The 22,286-nt window shown below is 38.5% G+C and overlaps 1 protein-coding gene across 1 annotated transcript in view; it reads right to left on the bottom strand.

Annotated features, from left to right (window-relative positions):
- PDGFC (platelet derived growth factor C) overlaps window positions 1–21,992 on the bottom strand; it is a 121,264-nt gene extending 99,272 nt beyond the window's left edge. The window contains exon 1 of the mRNA XM_058024438.1: window positions 21,662–21,992. Coding sequence (XP_057880421.1) covers window positions 21,662–21,779 — 118 coding nt within the window. The 5' untranslated portion in view covers window positions 21,780–21,992. The remainder of the gene's footprint in view (window positions 1–21,661) is intronic.
- Between the last annotated feature and the right edge of the window lie 294 nt (window positions 21,993–22,286).

Genomic DNA, 22,286 nt, shown 5'->3' with positions numbered 1-22,286 from the left:
ATGTTTTCAGCTTCAGTGGTAATAGAGGATGCCATCTAGTATGTTATCATTCAAAGCAAGAGGTAGCCTTTGAGCAACCAAACAAATTTTTGTGTAGTTCAGTGCAAAACCTGAAGTTGATGTTACATGCACAGAGTCCATTAAAAAACCACAGATAAGAAGCAAAACAACATGACTCTTTATTTTAATATGAAATCTGATACTTTACATGGGTAGTCAGGTTCAAATTACTGTTTTGTAGCCACATTTGAGTATGCAGTTATAACACACAGTCTGTTCCATCAAAACACCTTATTTGATCATACCTTTACAGTTTAACTACCACTTGTCACTAAAACAGAAGAAATAGGTCTGAATCTACAAGATACTCCTCACTCTGACCCCAGTCTAGCAATGCACTGAAGCAGCAGCTGATCTTTCAACACAGAGTCCCTCTGAAGAGTTTCCTGATCAGGATCAAAGAACTCACATCATATCCAACACAAGAGAATCAGCTCCTGTCTAGCAAGTCATGCGTGAGATTCACACCTGAAACATGAATCAGCTCCCTGATACCGAGTATGGTTAACTGATGAACAAGTTTAATGTGCAATCACAGGAAAGAGAGGTCAATAAGACCTTTGAGAAGTCACCTAGGTCATACCTTCAGCAATGACATCACTAACCAACATCAACTACAAAAATCACACATAGGAGAAAATAACCCACACCATATAATGACACCAATAACAACCATAGGCAGCTAGAAATGGGAAAACAGCACAAAAAGGTAATTAAACTGGTATAAGGAAGTAGGAGAAACAAAAATTAAAGAAGACAGGAAAATAAAAAGATGGTGTCCTGGTTTCTAGAGTAATACTTCATAGAAGACATAGTTTAGCCTAACATCAAAAGGCAGCTTTAACTCAAAAATTTGTGGATTAGTTATTTGTAACTCCAGCTAATTGCACATGGCATGCCCTGTGAATCGAGAGATAATTAAACACATTAAGTGACAACAATTGAATTCTAAGAATACACTTGATCCCCTTGAGGCCCAATTTTCTCTGTTTTAATCCTGCTCACTTATTTCCACTTAAATAATAGCTTTGCTTGCCTCTGGCTGAGCAAAGTTCAGGATTACACCACTAATTAACTAGTGGCACTGGGATTTCTAGGTCTACACAAAATAGTGAAGACTTAAGTTGAGCAAGTGCCCTAGAAACTCTGCTATGCCACTGATTTTTACTCCTTTGGAACAGGAATTACTTTCTTGGTCTGCCTGTGGTAGGTTACATGTTTTCAAAGATTACATAGCACCAGTCAATGCAAGAACTCGACCTTGGAGAGAAAGCTCCCTATATTATGAAAGCTTCTGCAAGATAATCTTAATTGTATGAATTCCTACTTGTATGGACTGAGTCTGAGAACTTACACACAGCCCACTTGCAAATTTTTAAGCCAAATTCTTCATTAATGTCTCCACTGAATGCAAACTTAGATCTCTATGAACTTAACCACAGCAAATCTACCTTTGCAGAATGGTATGGCCAAAGGGAGCCTAAATGAAAGGGAACTGGCTATTACATGCAATTCATCTTTTCTGAGTAGAAAAAAAACCCCTGAGCTTCCCAAAGACTTTATCTTGATTTGAAGCTGTATATTTAAAACACCTAAAACCCACTGAAATTGAAAATACCTTCTTAGCACATAGGACACCTATATTATTACAACATTCAGCTTGTTGTCATTAAAATGTTCAGCCTGATGTCATTTGACTTTGACCTAATTGAACAGTCCTGGAATAAAAAACACTTCTATGGCAACTCTCACATCTCACTGTACAAAGAGACACGTGGTACAATGCATCTTTGGGAAACTGAGCGGGAATTTTGAAACCTATCCCTTTTAGTCTTCAAAAGTGATTATTCTTCTTCCTGTAGGCATTCTTTTTTTCCAGAAGGTACCAAAGGGTCTTTTTCTGATTAAACTGAAGACAGCAAGTAACCACTTTTAAGAAAATCTATTTAAAACTTTTTAGTATAAAAGTTAGAGTGGAGTACTGTGTGCATCATGGCATAAGAACTAAAAAACTGTTTCAATAGCTAAAAAAACCTCTAGCTCTTGTAGCATATTTCACGTGTTTCCAACTGTCCTATAGTTTCAGACTGTTTGCAGTTTCCAAAACAGCTGATGGAAAATTAAACCCCACCTGGACACATTTTGTGGGGCATATTACAGGTTCCCTAAAACACTTTACCATTTCACATAAAAGAAAGAACATATTTATTATGCTCTCTGCAGCTAAATTACTACACAAGTAAATTATTTTATTTGTGCCTTCTCAAGACAATGATACTTTTTGACAGTGACATTTAAGTGTTCTGCATTCATCTTACAGAGCTGGAGATCACTCAAATTGAATCAAAATTTCTTTGATAGGTGAAATAGGCCTGCAAGCAACTACTATTTTTGAAATATTTCCATTTTGTCAAGGTTAATTTGTGTTGGTTTGTGAGGTTTTTTCCCCTAGGAATATTATTGCTAGGTACTATTGTTCCATTATGATAAACTGACACTGAGTATCTAGAAAGAGTTTTAGATATTTTAAAAAGACATTATCAACTGAATCTCTTGATAAATAGGCATTTTGAAAAGAGGACACACAGTCATGAGAGCTTGATTTAAGTGCTATTTTATAAGTAAACCTGAATGAGGCAAATTAGGTTAGCAAAAAACATCAATTGCAAAACCTCTTTATTTATCTTAAAGTATTTTACTACTGGAAAAAAAAATCAAACAAATTACTTTGTTTTGCCTTTAATCCCCCAAACTTCTTTATTTAAACTGAAGTTTACAAAGTATTAGCTGTAAGTTTCTGCACTGCATACTTGGAAATGTGCAGTTCTCTGGGCAGCTCACAGACAGAGGGAAACACCCCTTCCTGACCATAAAAGGTCCGAGTGCATGTTCTCAGGCGGAAAATGTGTGGGATCTTATTTACAAACGTATAAATACATGCCATTCCTTTGCGCTCACAGGCACACTTGAAAGCGAGCCAGAAAAGGAAGTACTAGCAACTTGATCTGAGATTTCTATTACATTTTGTCTGGCAGGGCACCACTTCAGCCTGTATTTTCATAAGTGTCTAATTATTGCAGTGAATAAGGTCAGAAAGTGTTGCCCAAATATGAATTGCAGTTTTCATATGACCCCCAACGCCTTTACACCCTCGTAAGGCAGAGACAGGAGAGCTGGGGAAAAGGCTGAAGAGATCAGTACTGGATCCAGCAGCAAGCAAGAAATGAATGTCACAGCAAGCAGCTTTTCCCTTGGGAAGGGTTTCCAGCAGACAAGAGCCCCTGGCAAGCAGCGTGGCTCTGGCACCATCCCCAGGGCCACCAGGCCCTGCTCTTAGCACTGCCCACCAAGAACCAGCCTTGGTTCACTACAGGCTTCACTTCACAGGGTCACCCAAATTTCAGCAGAGCATGCATTAGGCTGTTCATGATTGCAGAATTCATTCATTCTCCCAAAATCCATTAGAGAGAAAAAACCAAAACAAACCATAGTTCCAATTGCTAGGCTTTCTCTAAGTATAAAAGGCAATTTTGGAAATTATTCTTCTAAATTATCTCAAAATAAATTATAAATAATTTTCCAGTGTAAATTTAAAGGTGACTTTCAATTTGACAATTTAAAAAAAATAGTGCCATGTAATTTTCTAGAACTGCAGATTTTAAAAATACTACTAGAAAATAAGTTCATGGTTCTTATCTTATCAGAGCACAGGGCAAACCAGAGGTACACAAGTTCTCTAATTACTTTTCTAAGAATATTTTTTATTTTGGTTGCAGTCAAAAGCCCCATTCCTAAATGCAGAATGGCATCCAAATGTTGACTCAAGCGAAAATTGAAAGATAGTTAGGTGAAGCATCTAAAATATGCTTTTCTAAAATATGTTTTTCTTCATGTTAGAAACCCTAGAAAATATTCTGTTTAAAGAGGAAAGGGGAGTGGAAATCAATCACTATTCACACACAAGGTAGACAAAGGTGGGGCTACCTCATGAGAGAAACTCAATAGTAAACAAATAAAATTCAAGTCTAAAATAGGGCAAGGAACAGGATGGGAGATCAGCAACTCCTTTGCAATATCTTAATATCACTGGCCACACTGAAGAACCAGCTTACCCCCAGGGGCAGGTTCTCCTTCAAACTAGTATCTAAAATAATCAGCAAAGACTAAAAAACCCCAAACCCTTAAGTCTCTGCTCTTCTTAGGCAGAGGAATAATATAGGAGGAATAGGTTCTGGCCATGAAGATTTACAAATGAAAAAAAAATGTCTATGGGAAGAAAACCAAGGCCAAAACAAACCGAACACCACTTGACACCACAACCTAACACTAGGAAAGAGCACTTGAGAAAGCTTACTTTCCATTTTTACAGTCACCACCTGATTTACAGCATCTTTTACCCATATTAACAATGATATACTTGAAGTGGAACATTGAAATGTCTTGATCCTGTGAAATTTATAGCTTTGACTCATTGCAGTCTCTATCATTTCAAGATCTGAGTGCTACACAAAGCAATTTCTGAGCATCTTTCCCATGTGCAGAGCTGCTGTCCGTCCTACTGGGACAGGACTACATGTCTGAGAGGAAAACCTGAATATTAGGAACTTGAGGCAAAAGCATGAAAAACTAGACAAAACACTGTTACTGTGTAAATCCAGGGTCTTCTCATATCTTAAATACTGCTTCCCAGTATTTTTTGATACTTGAAATACCAGAAGATATGTGTTCAGGTGCATTTTTGCACATATGTGTGCATATTTGCTACAAGCAAACACACAAACACTGTGCAGGAGAACAAGACTTGGAGCAGCTACTAGCTGAGGTTCCACAATAGCTGATTGAACACAAAAATCATAGGCAAAACCAAAGAGCAAGATGATACTGAATAAAATGCTTCAACAGTGTGCATGAAATAGCCAAAATAAGATATTTACCAGTTATGTGGTTAAATTTTCTCATTAGAAACTGTAAATAGAAAAAGTTTTCAAGATGTAAAAATCCCTTGGGCTACAAAACACCCAAATTCTGCCTGCAGCTTAGACAAATTTCTGACTCCTACAACACTGGAAGGCAGGAGAATAGTCCAGGGAATCGTTGTTACATTCCTTACTGGGTATTGTCAAGCAGAACACACTGAGCCAACAATACCTTTCATTTGGCCTGGAATGGCTGCTATTACCTTCTAGAACTTTCTCAGGGAATTGCCTTGGCACACTGGTTTCATTACTAGTGCTTTCTTTTAATCTACACTCTTGAGATCACAGCATTATACTTAACCTTATCTCTTCCTTTTGGCCCCATTACCACTTGATGATATTAAAAATTCACATATTATTCCATATCTGTAATTACCTTGCCTTGCCTACCTTTAATAAAATTGTTTCATCTCAAATACAAAGCACTTCTTTTTGAATACAATCAACAATACCTTTTTCTTGAATTCTCTTCAACCTAATACTAATTATATAAGCTACCTACCACTAAGTTTTACTTCTTTAAAAATATCCATATTTACAAGGTAAACTGATAATTCTTATTTAATTTTTTTCTTGGTAAATAGGAGTCATGTCTGAGTGAACTTTGCATTTTTTCTGCTCATAATTCTGTTCCATTTCTCATCTCTTTCTCAAAGGTTTTAGTTCTGTTTTCAATTCCTGTTTCCTACAATCTCCCCAAGTTAAAAATGAAATTTAACAAATCTATTATTTAGTCACATCTTCCATGTAAATATCTCAAAAAATACTAAAAACAGATCCAAAGTTGTATAAAGCTGGGCAACAGAACAGCAACTACATTCTTAACAGATGCAAATGGTGAGATAAGAACCTCAAAGTATTTAATAAAAGGTTGCTCTAATTACAGACATTATTGTAGAGCAAGAAAATTTAGTGTTTACAAAGGAATTTATGGACCAAAAGCAATTCTCCAGTTTCATTTTGGTCAAACAGTGTGCTAACCTGCAGCAAGTGATAGGGGTTGTCAGTCACTGTCTCAACCCTCCAGCATGGATGGGGGAGAGAAAGGCAAAAACACAACAAACCAAGCAACAAAACCCTCACAAACAATTAAAGAAGAGCCTTCACGTCCCCTCCACTACCGAAATAGATGAAGACTAGCAGAGCCTTCAAACCCTCCTCATCTAACACTCTGTATTTCTTTGAAAGCCCACTCGGGTAGTAGCTAAACCTAATTTCAACTAAGATGCAAGAACAGAACCTCAGCCTTGTGTTTTCAACTGCTAACTGCTCATGCTTTGTTGCTACATGAATGATGCCACCATTCCAAGAAATACAACAGATGTGCTACACACAGACTGTCATTAAATGAAGTACCTGGCAACATTTTTGCCTCAAGGCAGTAACAAAAAAGTCTTCATGATCCTGGAAGATTTCTGCAAGTGTTTCAACAAAGATGTTGACATGACCTAAAGCCTAATACACAGCTACAGCTTGAAAAGTGTATATTTGAATTGCATATGAATACAATTGTAGGAGGTGACATCTTCATCATTAGATAATCCTCTGAAGAGAGATCTAGATGGTAAAATTCTAAAGCAAATTATGAGAAAGCTATGAAAAGAAAACAGAATTATTCATAACCTCAGAAATTAACAACATAGAAATACTTTACCTTAAAAAAGACAACTAAATATCTGAAGCTATTTAGAGAGTTATTTTCTGGACACAATCCTTTTAAATGTAATATTGCTTATTTGAACTGGTATTTGTAAATAGAAGTTTGATGAAGTAGGGAAAATATTGCACCTAGAACCAATGTACCAGATACCCTATCAATAAAGGAATAAAATTCACAGAAGCTGAATTTATGCAGAAGGCTTCAGTTGTGGAGCTGAAGAAAATTCCAGAGCAGGAAAAATTTTGAGAACAAGGGTACCCACCTTAAAAACAAAACACAGACCTTTCATTTTCAGCAAATGAAAGTAGTTTCTTCCAATTAGATCTTGTTTGCTTACAGACATTCTTAAAATCTGTATAGTATTACTACTTTTGCCATGCTACTGTCACTACTTTTTAAACACAGAATTTATGGAACTGCAAAAGATAGCATCTTAGCAGCATCTCCTCCTCTACTGAAGAGAAAGCATTTATACCCATTACCTGGCTAAAAACCATCAATATCTTTAGTGGAAAAGATCTAGAGAAAAATTATTTACTATATATGGTATTTTAGTGGGTGCCCTTTTTTTTAAACCATCTTTCTTATGGTCCTCCTCTACTGTTTGCTGCCAAAGGTAGCAGCAACATAAACATCTTGGTCCTTTGAGCAAATAATCCCATTGTGTTTATGGGGCATTCTTTGTTATCAAGTCATCTTGAAGAGAAGGACTGATGACTTTTTGTTTTGTTCAGTCTTCAGGAACTGCACCTCAGAGAACTCCAGCAGGATGCAAGAAGGATCTTTCCTTCTAGCCCTTTCTAACTGTGACAAAGCAGATGCCAGCTGAGCACTCAAAGCCCAGTGCTGACCATTATAACTCTTATTTCTGCTAAAGGTGGTTCCAGAGGCTCCAGTGCTGTTCACAGGCAGAGAAATTACCAAAGCTCCTCTTCCTGCTGTTTTCCCCATCCACATATAAATACACATTTCTGATCAAAATGTCTTTGCCAGGTGCAATACCTTTCTAATCAAAAAGCAACCCTCTCACCACTGTCTGGTTTGCACACCGTTTCCTTAGGGCTCAGTTTCTTTTAAAAAAAACTTCCAAAACACACACATCTAAAAACATACACAAAAAAAAAATCCAAACGAAGGGAAGCCTTGGATGCAATTTTATTTATTCTCAGAAACATTACAGGCATTATGAAATCATTTGTTTTAAAAAGTGTCAGGAATAACAAAAAAAAAAAAAAACCCAAGGTGGTAGTGAATCTATATTGGCACCAAGGTACCACTGAGCACTTTGTTACATTCTATCCTCTGGCTTTCCGGATCAAGTTCCCTGTCACAGCATAAGCACATGCCAGAAAAGTAAATATATTGATAATTTTCAGAGAGACCTATGATTTCCTATTTGCCATGAGGCTTCATTTTTTAAATGCTTTCGTCTTGATTTTTAGAAGTATTACAATTTCCTCTTGTTTAAAATAATGACAAGTATTGGTACAAAGCCATCCCTGAAAGTCACACTTACTGGCCACACAGAAGACATGCAATTTGAAAGGCCATGTCTGATCTCTTAATTTTGGTGCACCAGAAAAAAAAACACAGGAAAATAGAGATTGCTCGTGTTATGAATCCAATATTGATAAAAAGCCTAAGCATCTGCTACTTTACTTGTAGTTCATAAGACATATAAATGCTTACATGACACTGAAAAATGTTTTAGCATGAAAAAATTGTAACAGCTGAAAGAAAGTCTCTCTCTTCACTCCCTGGGATATGAGCCCTGATTACCTACATATTTAAAGCACCACCAGCATACACACCCTATGTTTTGGGGAACAGTCAATTAAAAAGAGCTGTCATTAATGCTGAGGACAAACCAAGCCAGTATACTGCAGTGTTTAAGTGTTTATCAACTGATCACTGTCTTTGCTGTTTACAGCTTCATGTCCTATACCAGTAAAAAAATCTTCCAAATTTCCCTTTTAAATACCTCTACCTGATGGAAAAATCAGGTGATGACAATCTAGAAGTATCAAACAGGCTCCTCATGCACAACAGGATGAAAAAAATAATTAACTCCATTCAGTAATCATCAAAGAAGAGCTACTGTGCTGGAGCCCTTCGGTTCATTCTTCTACTACATAAAGGCAAAAAAGATACAGAGAAAAACAATTTCCATGCAGTGTTGTCACAGCATCTTGGTTTCTTCTCTTGTTAACTTTCAATACAGACTTCTTTCACAGTTCTGTCTTTACCACTCAACATATACAATTTCCTTATGCTTTAAGGCAATTGATGTTGTTCAACTCTTCTGCAAACTGCAAAATAGAGCATTTCTTCCTTGCCACAGAGGTAGAAGCATGGGGGATTTTGTTACAGTTTTTATCAAATTTTTAACAAGAGCACAGATATTCTTATCTGTCCATTAGCATTTTATTGGAAATGGAGCAGAGATTCTGTTGTTCAGCATACAGCTTGGATTAATTTACTGAGTATAAGAAAGCTATAAAAGAATATAAAACTCAAAATATGAAAGCATGATTAGCTTTTATCTTTCTAATACTATTTTACATAAATAAACTTTATTACACTTTAACCATTATTAGTTGGGATTTTTTCAGATAAGAAGTAATTCAGATGCAGTCAATGATTTTTATAGCTAGACAGGCACAGCCACCATAGCAAACACGAACACCATTGCTGAGTTTTATCTCACATTTAATGTACAAAATCAAAAATCTGAAGAAGAAGCCATCAAGATGTTTCCCTTTTCCAGGCTTTGAATTAAAGACAAGGTCTTGATCTTGCTAATGTGCATCATGTAATTTTTTCATTCTAACTAGATCAAATCACTTCCCAGCTTCAATGGAATTCCTCATTCAAGGTCAGGTCCTTTTGTGTATCTTAGGGAACAAATCCACAATACAGCTTTGCATCTTTTACATCTATCCAATCCAAAGTACTGTCAGTGGGGGAGTTCAGGGATTAGAGCTAGTCAGCTGGTAACACACTGTTTATAAAATAAGTACACATACTTAGTACAGGTAATAAATTGCTGGTAGATATAATAGCATACTTTATAGCAATTAGCAATTTTAGAACTGCTTTTATGTTAAGGATTTCACTAAAGCAGGGACAGAAATTAATATTTTTTATAACATCTTGCTTTTATTTAAGTATGTTACAAGCTATCTTTTAGAGTAGAGTTTGAGCTTGAAAGTAATGAATATTCAGAAAAACAATGGAAAGATGTAACTGACAAAAACCAGCTAACTGAAAATAATTATATTTTAGTTGATGCTGAAGTCTTAAATCAGCCAAGGGATTGCAGTAGAGACAGCAATAAAAATTTTTTTTAATAAATTAGTTATTAATAAATGCATGATCATGCACTTAAAAATTAAAAAAAAATAAAAAAGCCAAACAAAAAAACTTCTACCTATTAAAAAGTTCTTTTTGAAGGTCCTAGAGTAGGGCTAAGGAATCAGGACTGAGAAACAAATAGCTCCTACATTCTGGACTCAGTAGCAACATCTGGGTACACAGAAATTCCAAAACCAGATGCTGTGAACCCTCTGGAGCCACACGTTATCCCTCTGTGGAGCAGAGAGCTCAATGTGCAGCTTGGCTGTGGCTGATGATACACATGTTCAACAGACACTACTGACTGGAATTAAATTATTTTAAGAACAGTTGACATGCAGAAGAACAGAGAAGATTCCATTCTTCCCAAACCCAAAAACATGAAAATAAAATGTAAATATTTTCATGTTACCCAGCATTAGTTGATCTTCATGTAAACATAAAAGATTACTATTTAAACTCTACATCATTTATTGAATGTTTTAAGACCTATTAACACACTGATAGCCCACCTTAAATTCCTTCAAAATACTTTTAGCTCCAATATTCTCCATTGCTTCCCCAAGCCAACTTGAAACAAGAGGTTCTAGGATTCTTGCTTTCTTTCAAACTAGAGAGTTTTCATTTCATTTCTTTTAATTATGTTAAAAGCAATAACAATTTGGAAACATTTCACTGCTACTTCATTGGGTATTACCACTACACCAACCTCCACATGCATCTTGACAAATGAGGCCCATCAGAGTTTTGTCAGATTCTTGCTGATAAGCCAGGCACATGCTCTAAAAACATGTTTATCTTTCTACTTGACAACTATACAAAACCATCTTTTCCCCCACAAGCAATATGAAAATTTTGCAAACCAGGTAGGTATTTAAGCAACAGAGTTCTCTTTAATGTCATACTGTGCCGAGGTGTGGCATTCTTGAGGTGTTAGGTAATATCAAAGACAATCTCAGTAGTCTCTCTCCAAATGAAAATTATTGAACTCAAACTCTATGCCAACACTACACACATACCAGCTTTGCAGAGACTGACAACAGGTATAGAAGAAAGATTCCCAAGGAAGAAACAAAAGTCAAAAAAAGGCTTTTCTCAGCATCTTATGCCAATCTTTATAAAGGCTCTTTGGCAGATAGGTAAGGATTGCTGAAACACTCAACTGTCACAAATTCAATCTCCATTTCAAAAGGAACTCAAGGCTGCATTAGCACTACAGGCAAGTACTTTGGGACTTCTCAAAAGTACTCATACAGCAAGCACTGTGAGAAATATAGTGAGTGCTTACTCACTTATAGCAAAAATTTTTAGAGTATTTTCAGACTCCAGTCTGCCTATAAAATAGGCAGTGCACCTTAGGCCTGGGATTTTTGAATGACACAAAGAAAGCAAGGCCATCAAGAGTCTTTAGCCATATTTTAAAACAATAGGCAAGGTCAAATCCAGCTGTTTAACATCCTTTTATAGAGATCATGTTTGTTTTGGAGCCATTACTTGTTAGCTCCCAGTTAAGAGGTTTTACCTCCCTTTCAGATCCATTATACTTTCACAAGCAACAGAAATGTTGGTAGGTATGAACCTCCCTGGGTAACAACAGACCAACTGAGTAGTAAGACTAAGTAGATGGAAGCCTTAAAATAGTAAGATATTTACTTTTGAAACACGAATTGTCAATAATATACATATAAATCTTTTATACTTGACACTGTCTGATGCAACATTAATTCAAATCATTTTCTGAAGAACTTCTTCAAATGCTGCATAATCACAGATACACATTTTCCAGGTAAGAACTGTTAGTGTCACAGGTACATTATCAAGCACAAGAGACATACATCAACAGTTCATTATTTAGCACTGTACATACACATAGGGAGCTTCACCCATGTACAGTTGATTACTACTAACTCCAGACTTGTGCTTAGCAAAGTTACTTTCTTTCTGAAATGATCTGAAGCTTTGAGTGCATGAAGAGTTATGAAAGGTAACTGAAGTTGCTTTGGGAGCCAGAGAGCAAGCTCATCTCATGAGAAGCACCCCATAGTAGCTTGCACCAATATCCCTCCCCCAAATGTGAGAAAATAGTCCATCCTTAGGCTTATATTTATATCAAAACAAATAAATGACCCACAGAACCCATCTTAAGTTGTAGTTATCACATTTTTCACTCCTCTCCAACAAGTGATAAAATCAGAAGGGCCTTGTGAGGTGACACACCATGGATAAGACGTTCAGCACTTCAATGAGATACGACACACGTTTCTGTGACTAACACAGCTTAGCTTGGATCACAGTCACTGCTGTTCTGGGCAAACCTATTTATACTGACAGAGCAGAGAGCCAAAATGGTTGCTTTGTAATTAGTTCAGGCATGTTTGAATCCAGAAGGGAAACTCTTTTAGTTGATTTTCCCTGGGAATACTACAAAGTTCCACTACAGCTTCACAGTGTAACCATGAAGATTAAGAAAGGCTCCCCATTCACCTAGAGAAATAACAAATCACAGTACTGAATTGTTCTCCTACATCTTGGCTTTACTCTGAATGCACTGAAATGTTTGAAAACACTTTTTCTGAAAATTTGTCATCTGTAGAGTCAAAGGCATTCCTGGCAGAAAAAGAAAATCTTGTTGAGGGCAAAATTCAGTCAAGAAGACTGTAAAAACCTAATCCACACCTTTGAATTCGGACTGAATATCCATCACTTAAACATCTTGTAAATGACCCAATTTGTTTACATGGCTCTGTAGCTTTTTATGGCTTTTCCATAAAGAAGTTATTATATCCATTCCTTTTATTTTGTTTTAAAGCATTTGAATGAGCCCCAGAACCACAAGCAAGTGAAACAGATTCTCTGCAGATGGAAGTGGCCTCATATAACTCTCCACTACCGGTGGAATAGTCAGAACAACACTTCCAGTTTGGAAATGCCATACCTTCACACACAGCAAAAGAATTTCCTGCGCCATATGTCTTTTTTAATGTTTAACTATTGCAGAAAATGAGTGCTGGTTTCCTTGTCAATCCAAGGAGGAACTCAGAGCCCCTAGGACTGATGCCTTGGATTGTTTGGAACAAGGCGAGCACGGCTGGGTGGTTACACTGAGAATTACACTGAGGGAGAAAAAGTAATAAAATAGAAAATATAATCAAACTTAGATATTCTAGCTGCTATCATACAATCGCTCATTCAATGAAGCTTCCTAGATAACAGATTCGTAAAAGATGGGGCAACTGAGTTTTGTGAAAAAGATTAACTAAAGATAACAACTGAAACAAGTGATACTGTGCGTTTGTTCAGAAATAAGTACCTCTTCCAGCAAGGTCACTTTCCCACTTCATGTGCTTTTAAACAAATAATGCTGAAAAGAGGCATAGAGAAGTTAGGAGCTACAGATTGACAGGGAAGGTGTGCTAAGAGCATCTCCAAAATAATTTTGCCAGTGTTAACTACTCTTCAAATGTGACATTCCCTAGTATTTAACAAACAGAGAAACTTACAACTTTGCGGATATGTGCCAAGCTGAATAATGGTTTTAAGATGTAGAATACTGAAACTATGAAAAGGGCACCACTCCTTTACCTTTTACTGTTTGAACCTAGTTTGAAGCCCATTTATCAGATTACAGGACCAATTCCCTAATTAACTGCAGCATCTAACTCCTTGCCCTCCCACCTTCCTACATGATTTATTGCCAATTTATAATAAGAATACTACAGCAGCAGCAATGTAAAAATGAATTAACTGTACAGAAAACACAAGCAGCATTGTTTCCTCCTCCCAAGACAACCTTTGCTTTTTCTGAGAAAGATAGATGAAGGTTCCAAGAAAAGCCAGATATGGGTGATAAGGGATCCAGCAGCCAAAATTATCACTGGCTATGCCAGACATGTGTCGAAACTAGGAAGACCTCCCCTGCTTTCCTTTAGTAGTCCTGTTGTATCCAGAGAACATATTAAGATAGGTGTTGGAGAATTTTGCTCAGAAATGGCTTATAGTGTTTTGTTCAGACATGCCATAATCATATACAGCTGATGGAAAAGTAAAGGCAGCTGTGAGGAGCAAATTCTCACAGCCTGTTTCTGTAAACAGCAGAGTTAACATAACAGGTAAACATTCTGTCCTTGGCTGGTATGGGAAAGCAAAAGTTGACAAACATGGAGGCCTTGAGAACTTTCATAACAGGGTGAGAAAATAAATCTTGGTTTCAATAACAAACCACAGGTATTGAAAACAAAAGGAGGGGTTAATGTTTAATCTGTAACCTGTGATGAGCTCGGATTTTGCAATATGTATGAACTTAATTAACACTGTTATAAAATGTGCTTGGTGGATCAATAAACTGGAGTTCGATGCTGATCAGAGGATGGGTCGTCTCCCTTCGCTTTCTACAGATAGGTACCCAACCAACAGCACTGCTCATCTAGGAAAACCAAGCCCTAAAAAATTAAAACCAAAGACTTTTAATTCCAGTCATAATGCATGACCAAAGGAAAGCCCTGGCCTGCCTGCCTTTACCAAGCTTTATTCAGGATCAGTGGGGAGAAATCAGTAGAACAGTGGTCAAACTAAGCCATGCCTGCATGCTGTTTTAATGCAGTTAATAACCAATTTTAACTAATTCAATGAGAAATTTCAGTGTTTTGGGCTTTTAGGGAGGTAGGAACAGAAGTGACCTTCAGCCTAGAAGAATCTCCTTAAAACCCCCATGTTTATAATGATACCTTGAATGAATTTACCACAAAATGGCAAGTTTAATGAATAATTTATGAGGATTAATTCACTAAAAGGCACATTGCCGAAGGAAAAAAAGAAGGTGTTATTGATTATTCCCTTGCAAATCTCATTCTCAGTAGTACAAAAGGATGCCACTTCATGGGAAATAACCTTTGAAAATTTTCTTATTTTGTTTCTCTTTCTGCCTGTGCTGTATTAAAGGGAGTTAAATTGATATCCTCTTTCCCCAGCTCCAAACACCTGCATGTAAAAATGGCAGAAAGAAAATAAAATTCCGAAAACAAAAGCAGCAACCATCACTGTAAAGATCCTCACTGCAGAGTTAACCTGTATAGTCTTAAATTAGCTGAGAGAGAGAATGAGAATAATAATCCAGTGGCTCAAAGAGACTTAGCGAAACAGCTGAGGAGTTTTTAACTTCAGCTGCAGCCAGCTCACCTGAGGGTCTGGTCAGCAAAGGTGAGAGCACATTGCCATGGCTTGGGGGTGGCACACACTCATAGCACTCGTGGCAAGAAGCCAAGCAGGCTCTGAGCCCAGGGCAAACATTAGGTCATGCCTATGCAGGGAGAACACCAAAGTCCAACACTGAGGGCATGCTCAGCAAAGAGGGAATAGCTGGAAGAAAACTAATTAAGATCAGAAAAAAACCAGCACTTGCAAACCCTAATGCAGAAGGCTTGCAGGAAATCGAGGAATTATCTGGGCTTTCTCCTTTGTTTATACCAGTTTTTTAATAGTTCCTATACTCTCTGTGTGTAAGACTTTCTCCCAGAGCATCCAGAGTCCTGCCTTTTGTCACCCAGCCAAACAACTGCTGTGGAAACTGAATAAGTTATGGAAATGCAGTGAGTTTTTATTGCACACGTGCTTTGTGAAGATGAGGTACCTTCACACATAAGAAGACTTCTTAGTATGCTGTAGAATTATGAAATTAAACACAAATAGCCCAATGCAACACTGAAGATTTCTTGGAAAAATCTCAGTAGAATAATGCCAAGAAGAGGTGATCAGAAGACAGATGAACCCGCAGGCTAAGATGTCTATGGACAAATTTTCCAGGCATTGTCACCTTAAAATAACATCCTACAGTCTAAGAAAGCCCCTTCAAAAAACCAATTGATATTTTAGCTTCACAATAACACATTATGAATTTTCACTTACCTAATTAAATAAAAGCATTTCACATTCAAACACAAGCTGAAAAAGTTCTTCCCAAAAGGGAATGACAGGGCTGAAAAAGTCTTAACATGCAATTCATTTCTCAGAAACTTTGAAACAACAAAGCACTCATACAGACACTTAAGTGCTACTAAAATAACTATGCTTCTATGTGTAAGCTCTATTTCCTTTCTGTTCCAGTAACTATTTCTAAGTCACACTGGTTTCTTCTAAAAGACTACATCTTGTACAGGCCAATTCTTAAGATGCTTACACACCAAGAAGTGTATTTCCCATGGCATGCACTTTGGGACTAAAAAGCAAAGGCAGACCCAAAGGCTCTCTCTCAAAGCTAAGAGCTATCTATAAAGCAATTGAAGAGGCTCTTTTCCAATAAGGGAAGTGGGCTTGCTCAGCACATCCTCTTTCTAGTAACCAGGAACTGCCAGACATAGCAAAAACCAAAAGCAGCAACCACCCAGCAGAGACAGAAACCCCCAAACCATTGCTGTAATTCCCAACCACTGCTGTATGATGTTAACCAGTACTTTGCTATTACATGTCAACTATGGAATAATTAAGACTCAAAGGATCTGGAAAAAGCTCTAAGATATAAAAGACATTATGTTTATAGGAAGACAAAGTTGAACATAAGCTCTTTGGCAATACAGCTGTCCCTGACTCAAGGTATGCCTCATGTTTCTTCTCCATTATAAAATTCTGACTGACAAACTAAAAACCCCCCCAAACAACATGACATAAAGCTTTGAAGTCCAGCTTAGCAACTTAATAAGAACTAGTTAATGCAAAAATAAGATTTGACACTAAATTCCATTCAGGACTCCATTTTACACTAAATTCCATTCCAATCGTAAAGAAATATATGGATAGGTTGGAATGACTACATATTTGAGACAAGGAGTAAAAAGTCTGTGCTTTTAAAACCCTTATTTTACCTAACAGAAGAAACTGAGAGAAGCAACAGGCCTAAGGAGAATTCCCAAGCATCACTCTGCTGAATGGCAAACAATATGCCAGAAGTCAACTACAAACACAAAAAAACCCATTTTAAAAACTTTCTTCCCCTGCAATTAGTTGTTGTGTTGAACAGCTTCTCTAATTTGCCACAATCTTCTGCTTAAAGTCACAAGAGGATGTGCTGTAATTTATTACTTTCCAGGAAAACAGCTTTAAAACATTTCAAAACAAGCCCTGAACTAGGCAGAAATAGATTTGACTTGAAAAAAATTGCATTGCTATCAAGTTTCCCTTTAGATGACACAGCTTATCTATTATTCTTCCTTATCTTCTCAAAACTAAGACAATTTTTGCCAGCCAGCAGTAGTCAATAAGCTGTGCTGGCACTCTTCACTTCAACATGAGCCAGTGGAAATGGCATCAAACCATGATAAAGTATCTTCAGTTATAAGAGAAAACTTTGGAGTCAAATTTTATTTCTGCTTTCAAGCAAAAGGACTGACACTCCTGTCTGTAAGGATTCAATGTGCTGCATCACGTGGACATCCACACATTTTCCTGATGTTCAGTCCAAGGTAAAGGAACTTAATCAGAATCCCTTTGTTGTGATGCTGTCCCGCTCCCTGAATTAACTGGGAGCTCTCTCTGGACACAGACAAATCAGGGAATCCTCTCTGTGGTTCAGAGTAGGCGTGGCAGGCCACACACACATCGAGGTGATGAGAGAATCCTCCTCTGGCACTTCAGCTACTCACTCAGTTCCAGCTGCATCCACCAACTTTTCCCAAGCATGGCCTGAAATATGCAAGTTTCAAACTCTGTCTCAAGGACACATTTTGGGTTTGGTTTTTTTAAGCTACATGAATCTTTCCCATTTCAGAAGATTTAAGAAATAGATTATGAAGGGTTCAGTTAGTGAAACTTATTATTAGGGGTTTTCATTCATGTGAAAGAAGAAGAAAACTAACCTAATTCCTTTTGAGATCTGTGAAAAGGCAGATCATGACTGACACATTACCTGTGCTGCAGAATTTGCAGAAATCAAGTGCTTCAGTTTTCTAAGATGTGCTTCAGCAACTCTGTTTACTGCAGTTCATTCATACTTGAAACTGACTGCAGGAAAATCAGTCCTGGTGAGTTTCTAACTGACCTCAGGTTCTCAGCCTTCTGAAGTCACTCAGTACCACACTTGAAATGTACACACCACATAAACTGTACGCATTATTGCTTATGGCATCCAATAGCAGTTTTTACATTATTTTCTATAGATACATTCATATTTCTCATAGAAAACGTAACAGCTGATAGCTTAGCAAAATTACTTTAAACAATTATTGCATCTTGTTCTAAGGCAGTCAAGAAAATAGATCTAAGATTCTCCTGCCATCTCATGTTGTAATCAAATCCAGATCAAGCTAATAACATCACACAAGCAGGTGCACTCAAGAGTTAAGTCACTAGAATTAAGTCATTCCCAGTACTCAACCTACCAATAGCCCTTTCAGACATTTCTGAACCTACAGAAAGACTATGAAATATTATGTCAACAACAGGAGTCAAAAGTAGATAGAAATGAAGAAACTAGAAGTTAACCATCCAATCAATCAAATTCAATATAAGACATTCAGTTTTGTGATTTAAAAGAAACTGAGCATTCAGGTTTTCTTGATTCTTTTCTTCAATATGGAAAATTTGTAGTAAATACCTCAAAGAGCCATAAGAGAAATGATAAAGCCACCTAAGTATGAAAAACCCTCCAAAGCATAATCTGACAAAGAATTGTAGAAATTAAATCCACCCAGATAAATGGGAGCCCTCACTACATGCACCATTTACTACTACTTTACTTTCCCGAAAACTGTTAGCATAAACTTCTTTGATCTTCAAGATGACTATTTATTGAGTGGAATAAAATTAAAACATTAACTATAAATAAGAGTTTTTCACAGAAATCACATAAAATCCCTTGCTGTCAAGCAGAGTTACAAATAAAACCTGTTAAAAGAAAATCTCACTATAACAGAGGGCAGGCAAATAAAAACATGGAGGTAGTTTTTAGTGGTTTCAAATGGAGCTACATTGGCCCCACAACAACCAACACAGTGAATTTCCAAGAGGTACCAGTAAAACACTGTGTTCTAAAATATTTAATTTACAATTGCAAAAAAAATGTTTAAATATTTGTACTAGGAAATTGCCTCCCAAAATAATATTCACTATGCAGCAAAACCAAGAGAGCTTCTTATGCAAACCATTAGTAAATGAGTCAAACTGCAATTTTGAAGTTAATATAATTCAGCTATTAAATAAGTAAATATTAGTTAATCCTTAAGCACATGCTTTTTCCTTTGAAACACAAGCAGTCCCACTGAATTAATAACTGGTCACAGGCATCTTCAGCATCACCTTGAAGCAATAGCTATAGCACCCTTGTGTGCAGCTGAATAACACTGTAATCCATTCCAAAACTTCTTGGCCACTTAGCAGTTTTACAAGTTGAGGACAGAATTTTTATTTGTAGACTGTGTGAGTAAAAAAATCTCCCTTTCTCCTGACCAGAGATTATTTGGCACATGAACAGCAATATCTCATTCTCATACTCCAGGGAGTTTTAACCTGCCTCTAGCTAAAAGCTATACAATCTTCAGATTGCAGCAGAGTGTAAAAATCACTCTAATTAAATCAAGTAAGAACTGGTTGGACTAGTGTTACTGATCCCCCAAATAATTAAAATCAGTTAAGAAAAGTCAGAGGTTGGTACTTAGCTATACCTAAACTTGTGCTAATTTTTTGAAGTAATTTTTGCAATTCAACAAGTATTAGGCAAACTTAAAGTAATCTACAAGAGGAATCTGGACAGTTCTGAGTATAAACTACCACATAATACAGTTTCAGGGCAGTTTTTTTTTTTTAATAAAATTTCCCCTGGCTTTGCAGTTGTTCTAAGACACAGTGAGTATATCTTAGAGCATGCCAAATTTCATTGCAAATCAGTTGAAGCCTGACTTAAGGCAGCTGCATTTCTGATATATGTGAACAGAATCTAGCTTGCACTGTCACATGTACTTACACCTATTTACACCAGTTTTGCTTCTGTGCTGTATGATCTACCTTTTACACTGTTGTGCTCCCATTGTTGCACCCTGGAGGCCTTTTAGGGCCCAGCTGCGTTATCCTGGAATCCTGGAACAAACCTTTTAGAGGAGACTGACAGCATAGCAGGTTTCTTGCCAGTCCTGACAAAGTTAAAGCAAAGCAATGACAATACTCTGCATGTTGATAAGCTCCATATGCACACCATGCAAATTTAAGAGAAGGCAGCATAACAGCCTGAGACATTGGTATATAATTGCCAAGCCCCCTTTGTCACAAACTGGTGCCCTAAAGCCTCTAAACACCAGGTAGGATAGGAAGGGGTAGAAAGTGAGTGATTTCTCACACAGAGCAGATAATTTCCTGTACTGTGCACAAAGTCTGATTGGTTTCCTGTCAGAATAGCCCAGTCTCTAAGTCTTTTGATCACTTTCCTCTGGCCCTTCACAGTTGCTCTGATTAGAGATTGATCCCCACGCTGCTCTTTGATCAGCAGCTCCGGCAGTCTGCAGGTGCCATATATCATCACATTAACAGGCCACAGCAGTATTAATCTCCCCCTTTTAAATTTGTTAGTGCACTGCATATTCTACCCACTCAAAGAACACTTGCAGAGGTCTCTGAAAATTTGATTTGCTTTCTATTAGAAGATATAACATAGAATACTTTTATCTGGGGAGTCCCAAGTTCAAAGTTAAGAGAATTGAATTAGCCTCGAATCTGTGTTTCTGCTTTATTTCATTACAGTTCAGAGAGTTTGGAGAGCTCCCAGCTTGGCCTTTTGTGTTGGTTTGTGCCCAGGGAGAAAGCTTGCTCTAGCTGACATGCTAAGTACTAAATTTTTCAAACACACCCCCCCCCCGCCCCCTACATTAAACACCAGGGTTTCCACAAATGTATGCAAACAGCCTTAATTTTAGGTATTCTACAGTAAGTGTGGTTTCATGCAGTATATAACGTTACAGTTTGTAAAGTATTCTTTAAAATGACTTCATAATAGCAGATCAAGAGGAAAGGCGCTTAAAAATCTGAATAATGTAAATCATATGGAGTTCAGAGGCTAAGCAAATTACACACCCCGAAGCTGCCCTTGCTGTATGAAAGGAGTCTTTCTTGCGCAGCCCCAGCCCAGGGGAACTTGCATTTGAGAGTTTTCTAAACATTTCAGGTACACTTGAAAGTTGAAAGTAATTCTCATTTCCTATGCAGGATTAGCTCGTTTCCAGCCCGTACAAAACACCACTCATTCATGCACAGACACAAAAACCCACCCCCCGAGAGCGAAGCCTTGGGGGTACAAAGGTGCGCGGGTCGTTGCTGTGTTTAGGCTGCTGTTTTTCAGTTTGTTTGGGCTTTTAGCAGGGCGAAGCGGTGGACGGGAAGGGGGCACGTTTTGCACCTCAAGCACCGCAGAGGAGGGAGCCGCCGGGCTCCCCCCGCGGCCGCCGAGCCGCTGCCCTTTTACCCGGGGCCGGCGGGCAGAGCCGCGCTGCCCCCAAGCCCACCACCCCAAGGAGGAGAGGAGCCGGGAGGAGAAGAGAGGAGCCGGGAGGAGAGGGAGCTCAGCTCCGCTCCGCGCCGGCCGGGCGCCCGCCCCCGCCCTGCCCCGGGCTGCGCAGCGGCGGGCGCTGCGGCTCCTTACCGTTCTGCTCCTTGGCGCCGGAGAAGGCGAACTTGCTGCTGAGGTCGGACTCGGCGACGGCCCCCTGCCTCCGGCCGGCCAGGGCAGATGTCAGCAGGAGCAGCCCGAGGAGGAGCATTGGGCCGGCGGGGCGAGGGGCTCCGGCACAGCAGGCACTGGCGGCGCGGCACCGAGGCCCGGGCGTCTCTCAGCAGCGCCCGGCGCGGGCTGCGCCGCTGGGGAGAAGGCAGCACTGAGCCTGCTCTGGCAGCGTGGAATTGCAGGGTAGTTTCCACATAATCCCATCCAAAACTTTTTCCTAGAGCCCTTTTCTGTGTCTCCAGGTTTTGTTTTCCTTTGGCTTTTTTTTCCCCCCCTCTCTCTCTCTTAAAAAGAAAAAAAAAAAAAAAAAAAAAAAAAAAGGATCAAAGGAAAATCTGGACCCAGACCAACTTCCCAAGGACTAAACAATCCGTGGCCGTGGCGGGCGGGGGTCGGAGGAGCCGGGGCCGGCGCGGAGGAGCGCGCACCTGTCAGCCGGCAGCGGGGGCGGGCGGGGGGCGGGCAGCCCGCGCTCTCGCTCCAGCGCTGCCCTCCGCGCCCGCAGCTCGGCACCAGCGCTGCCAGCCCGGGCCCTGCCTGCCGG

The sequence above is a fragment of the Melospiza georgiana genome, chromosome 5 (genome assembly GCF_028018845.1).
Source record: "Melospiza georgiana isolate bMelGeo1 chromosome 5, bMelGeo1.pri, whole genome shotgun sequence".
Lineage (NCBI taxonomy): Eukaryota > Metazoa > Chordata > Aves > Passeriformes > Passerellidae > Melospiza > Melospiza georgiana.
Note: the sequence above shows the minus strand (reverse complement) of the source record. Positions and strands in the feature narration are given on the sequence as shown.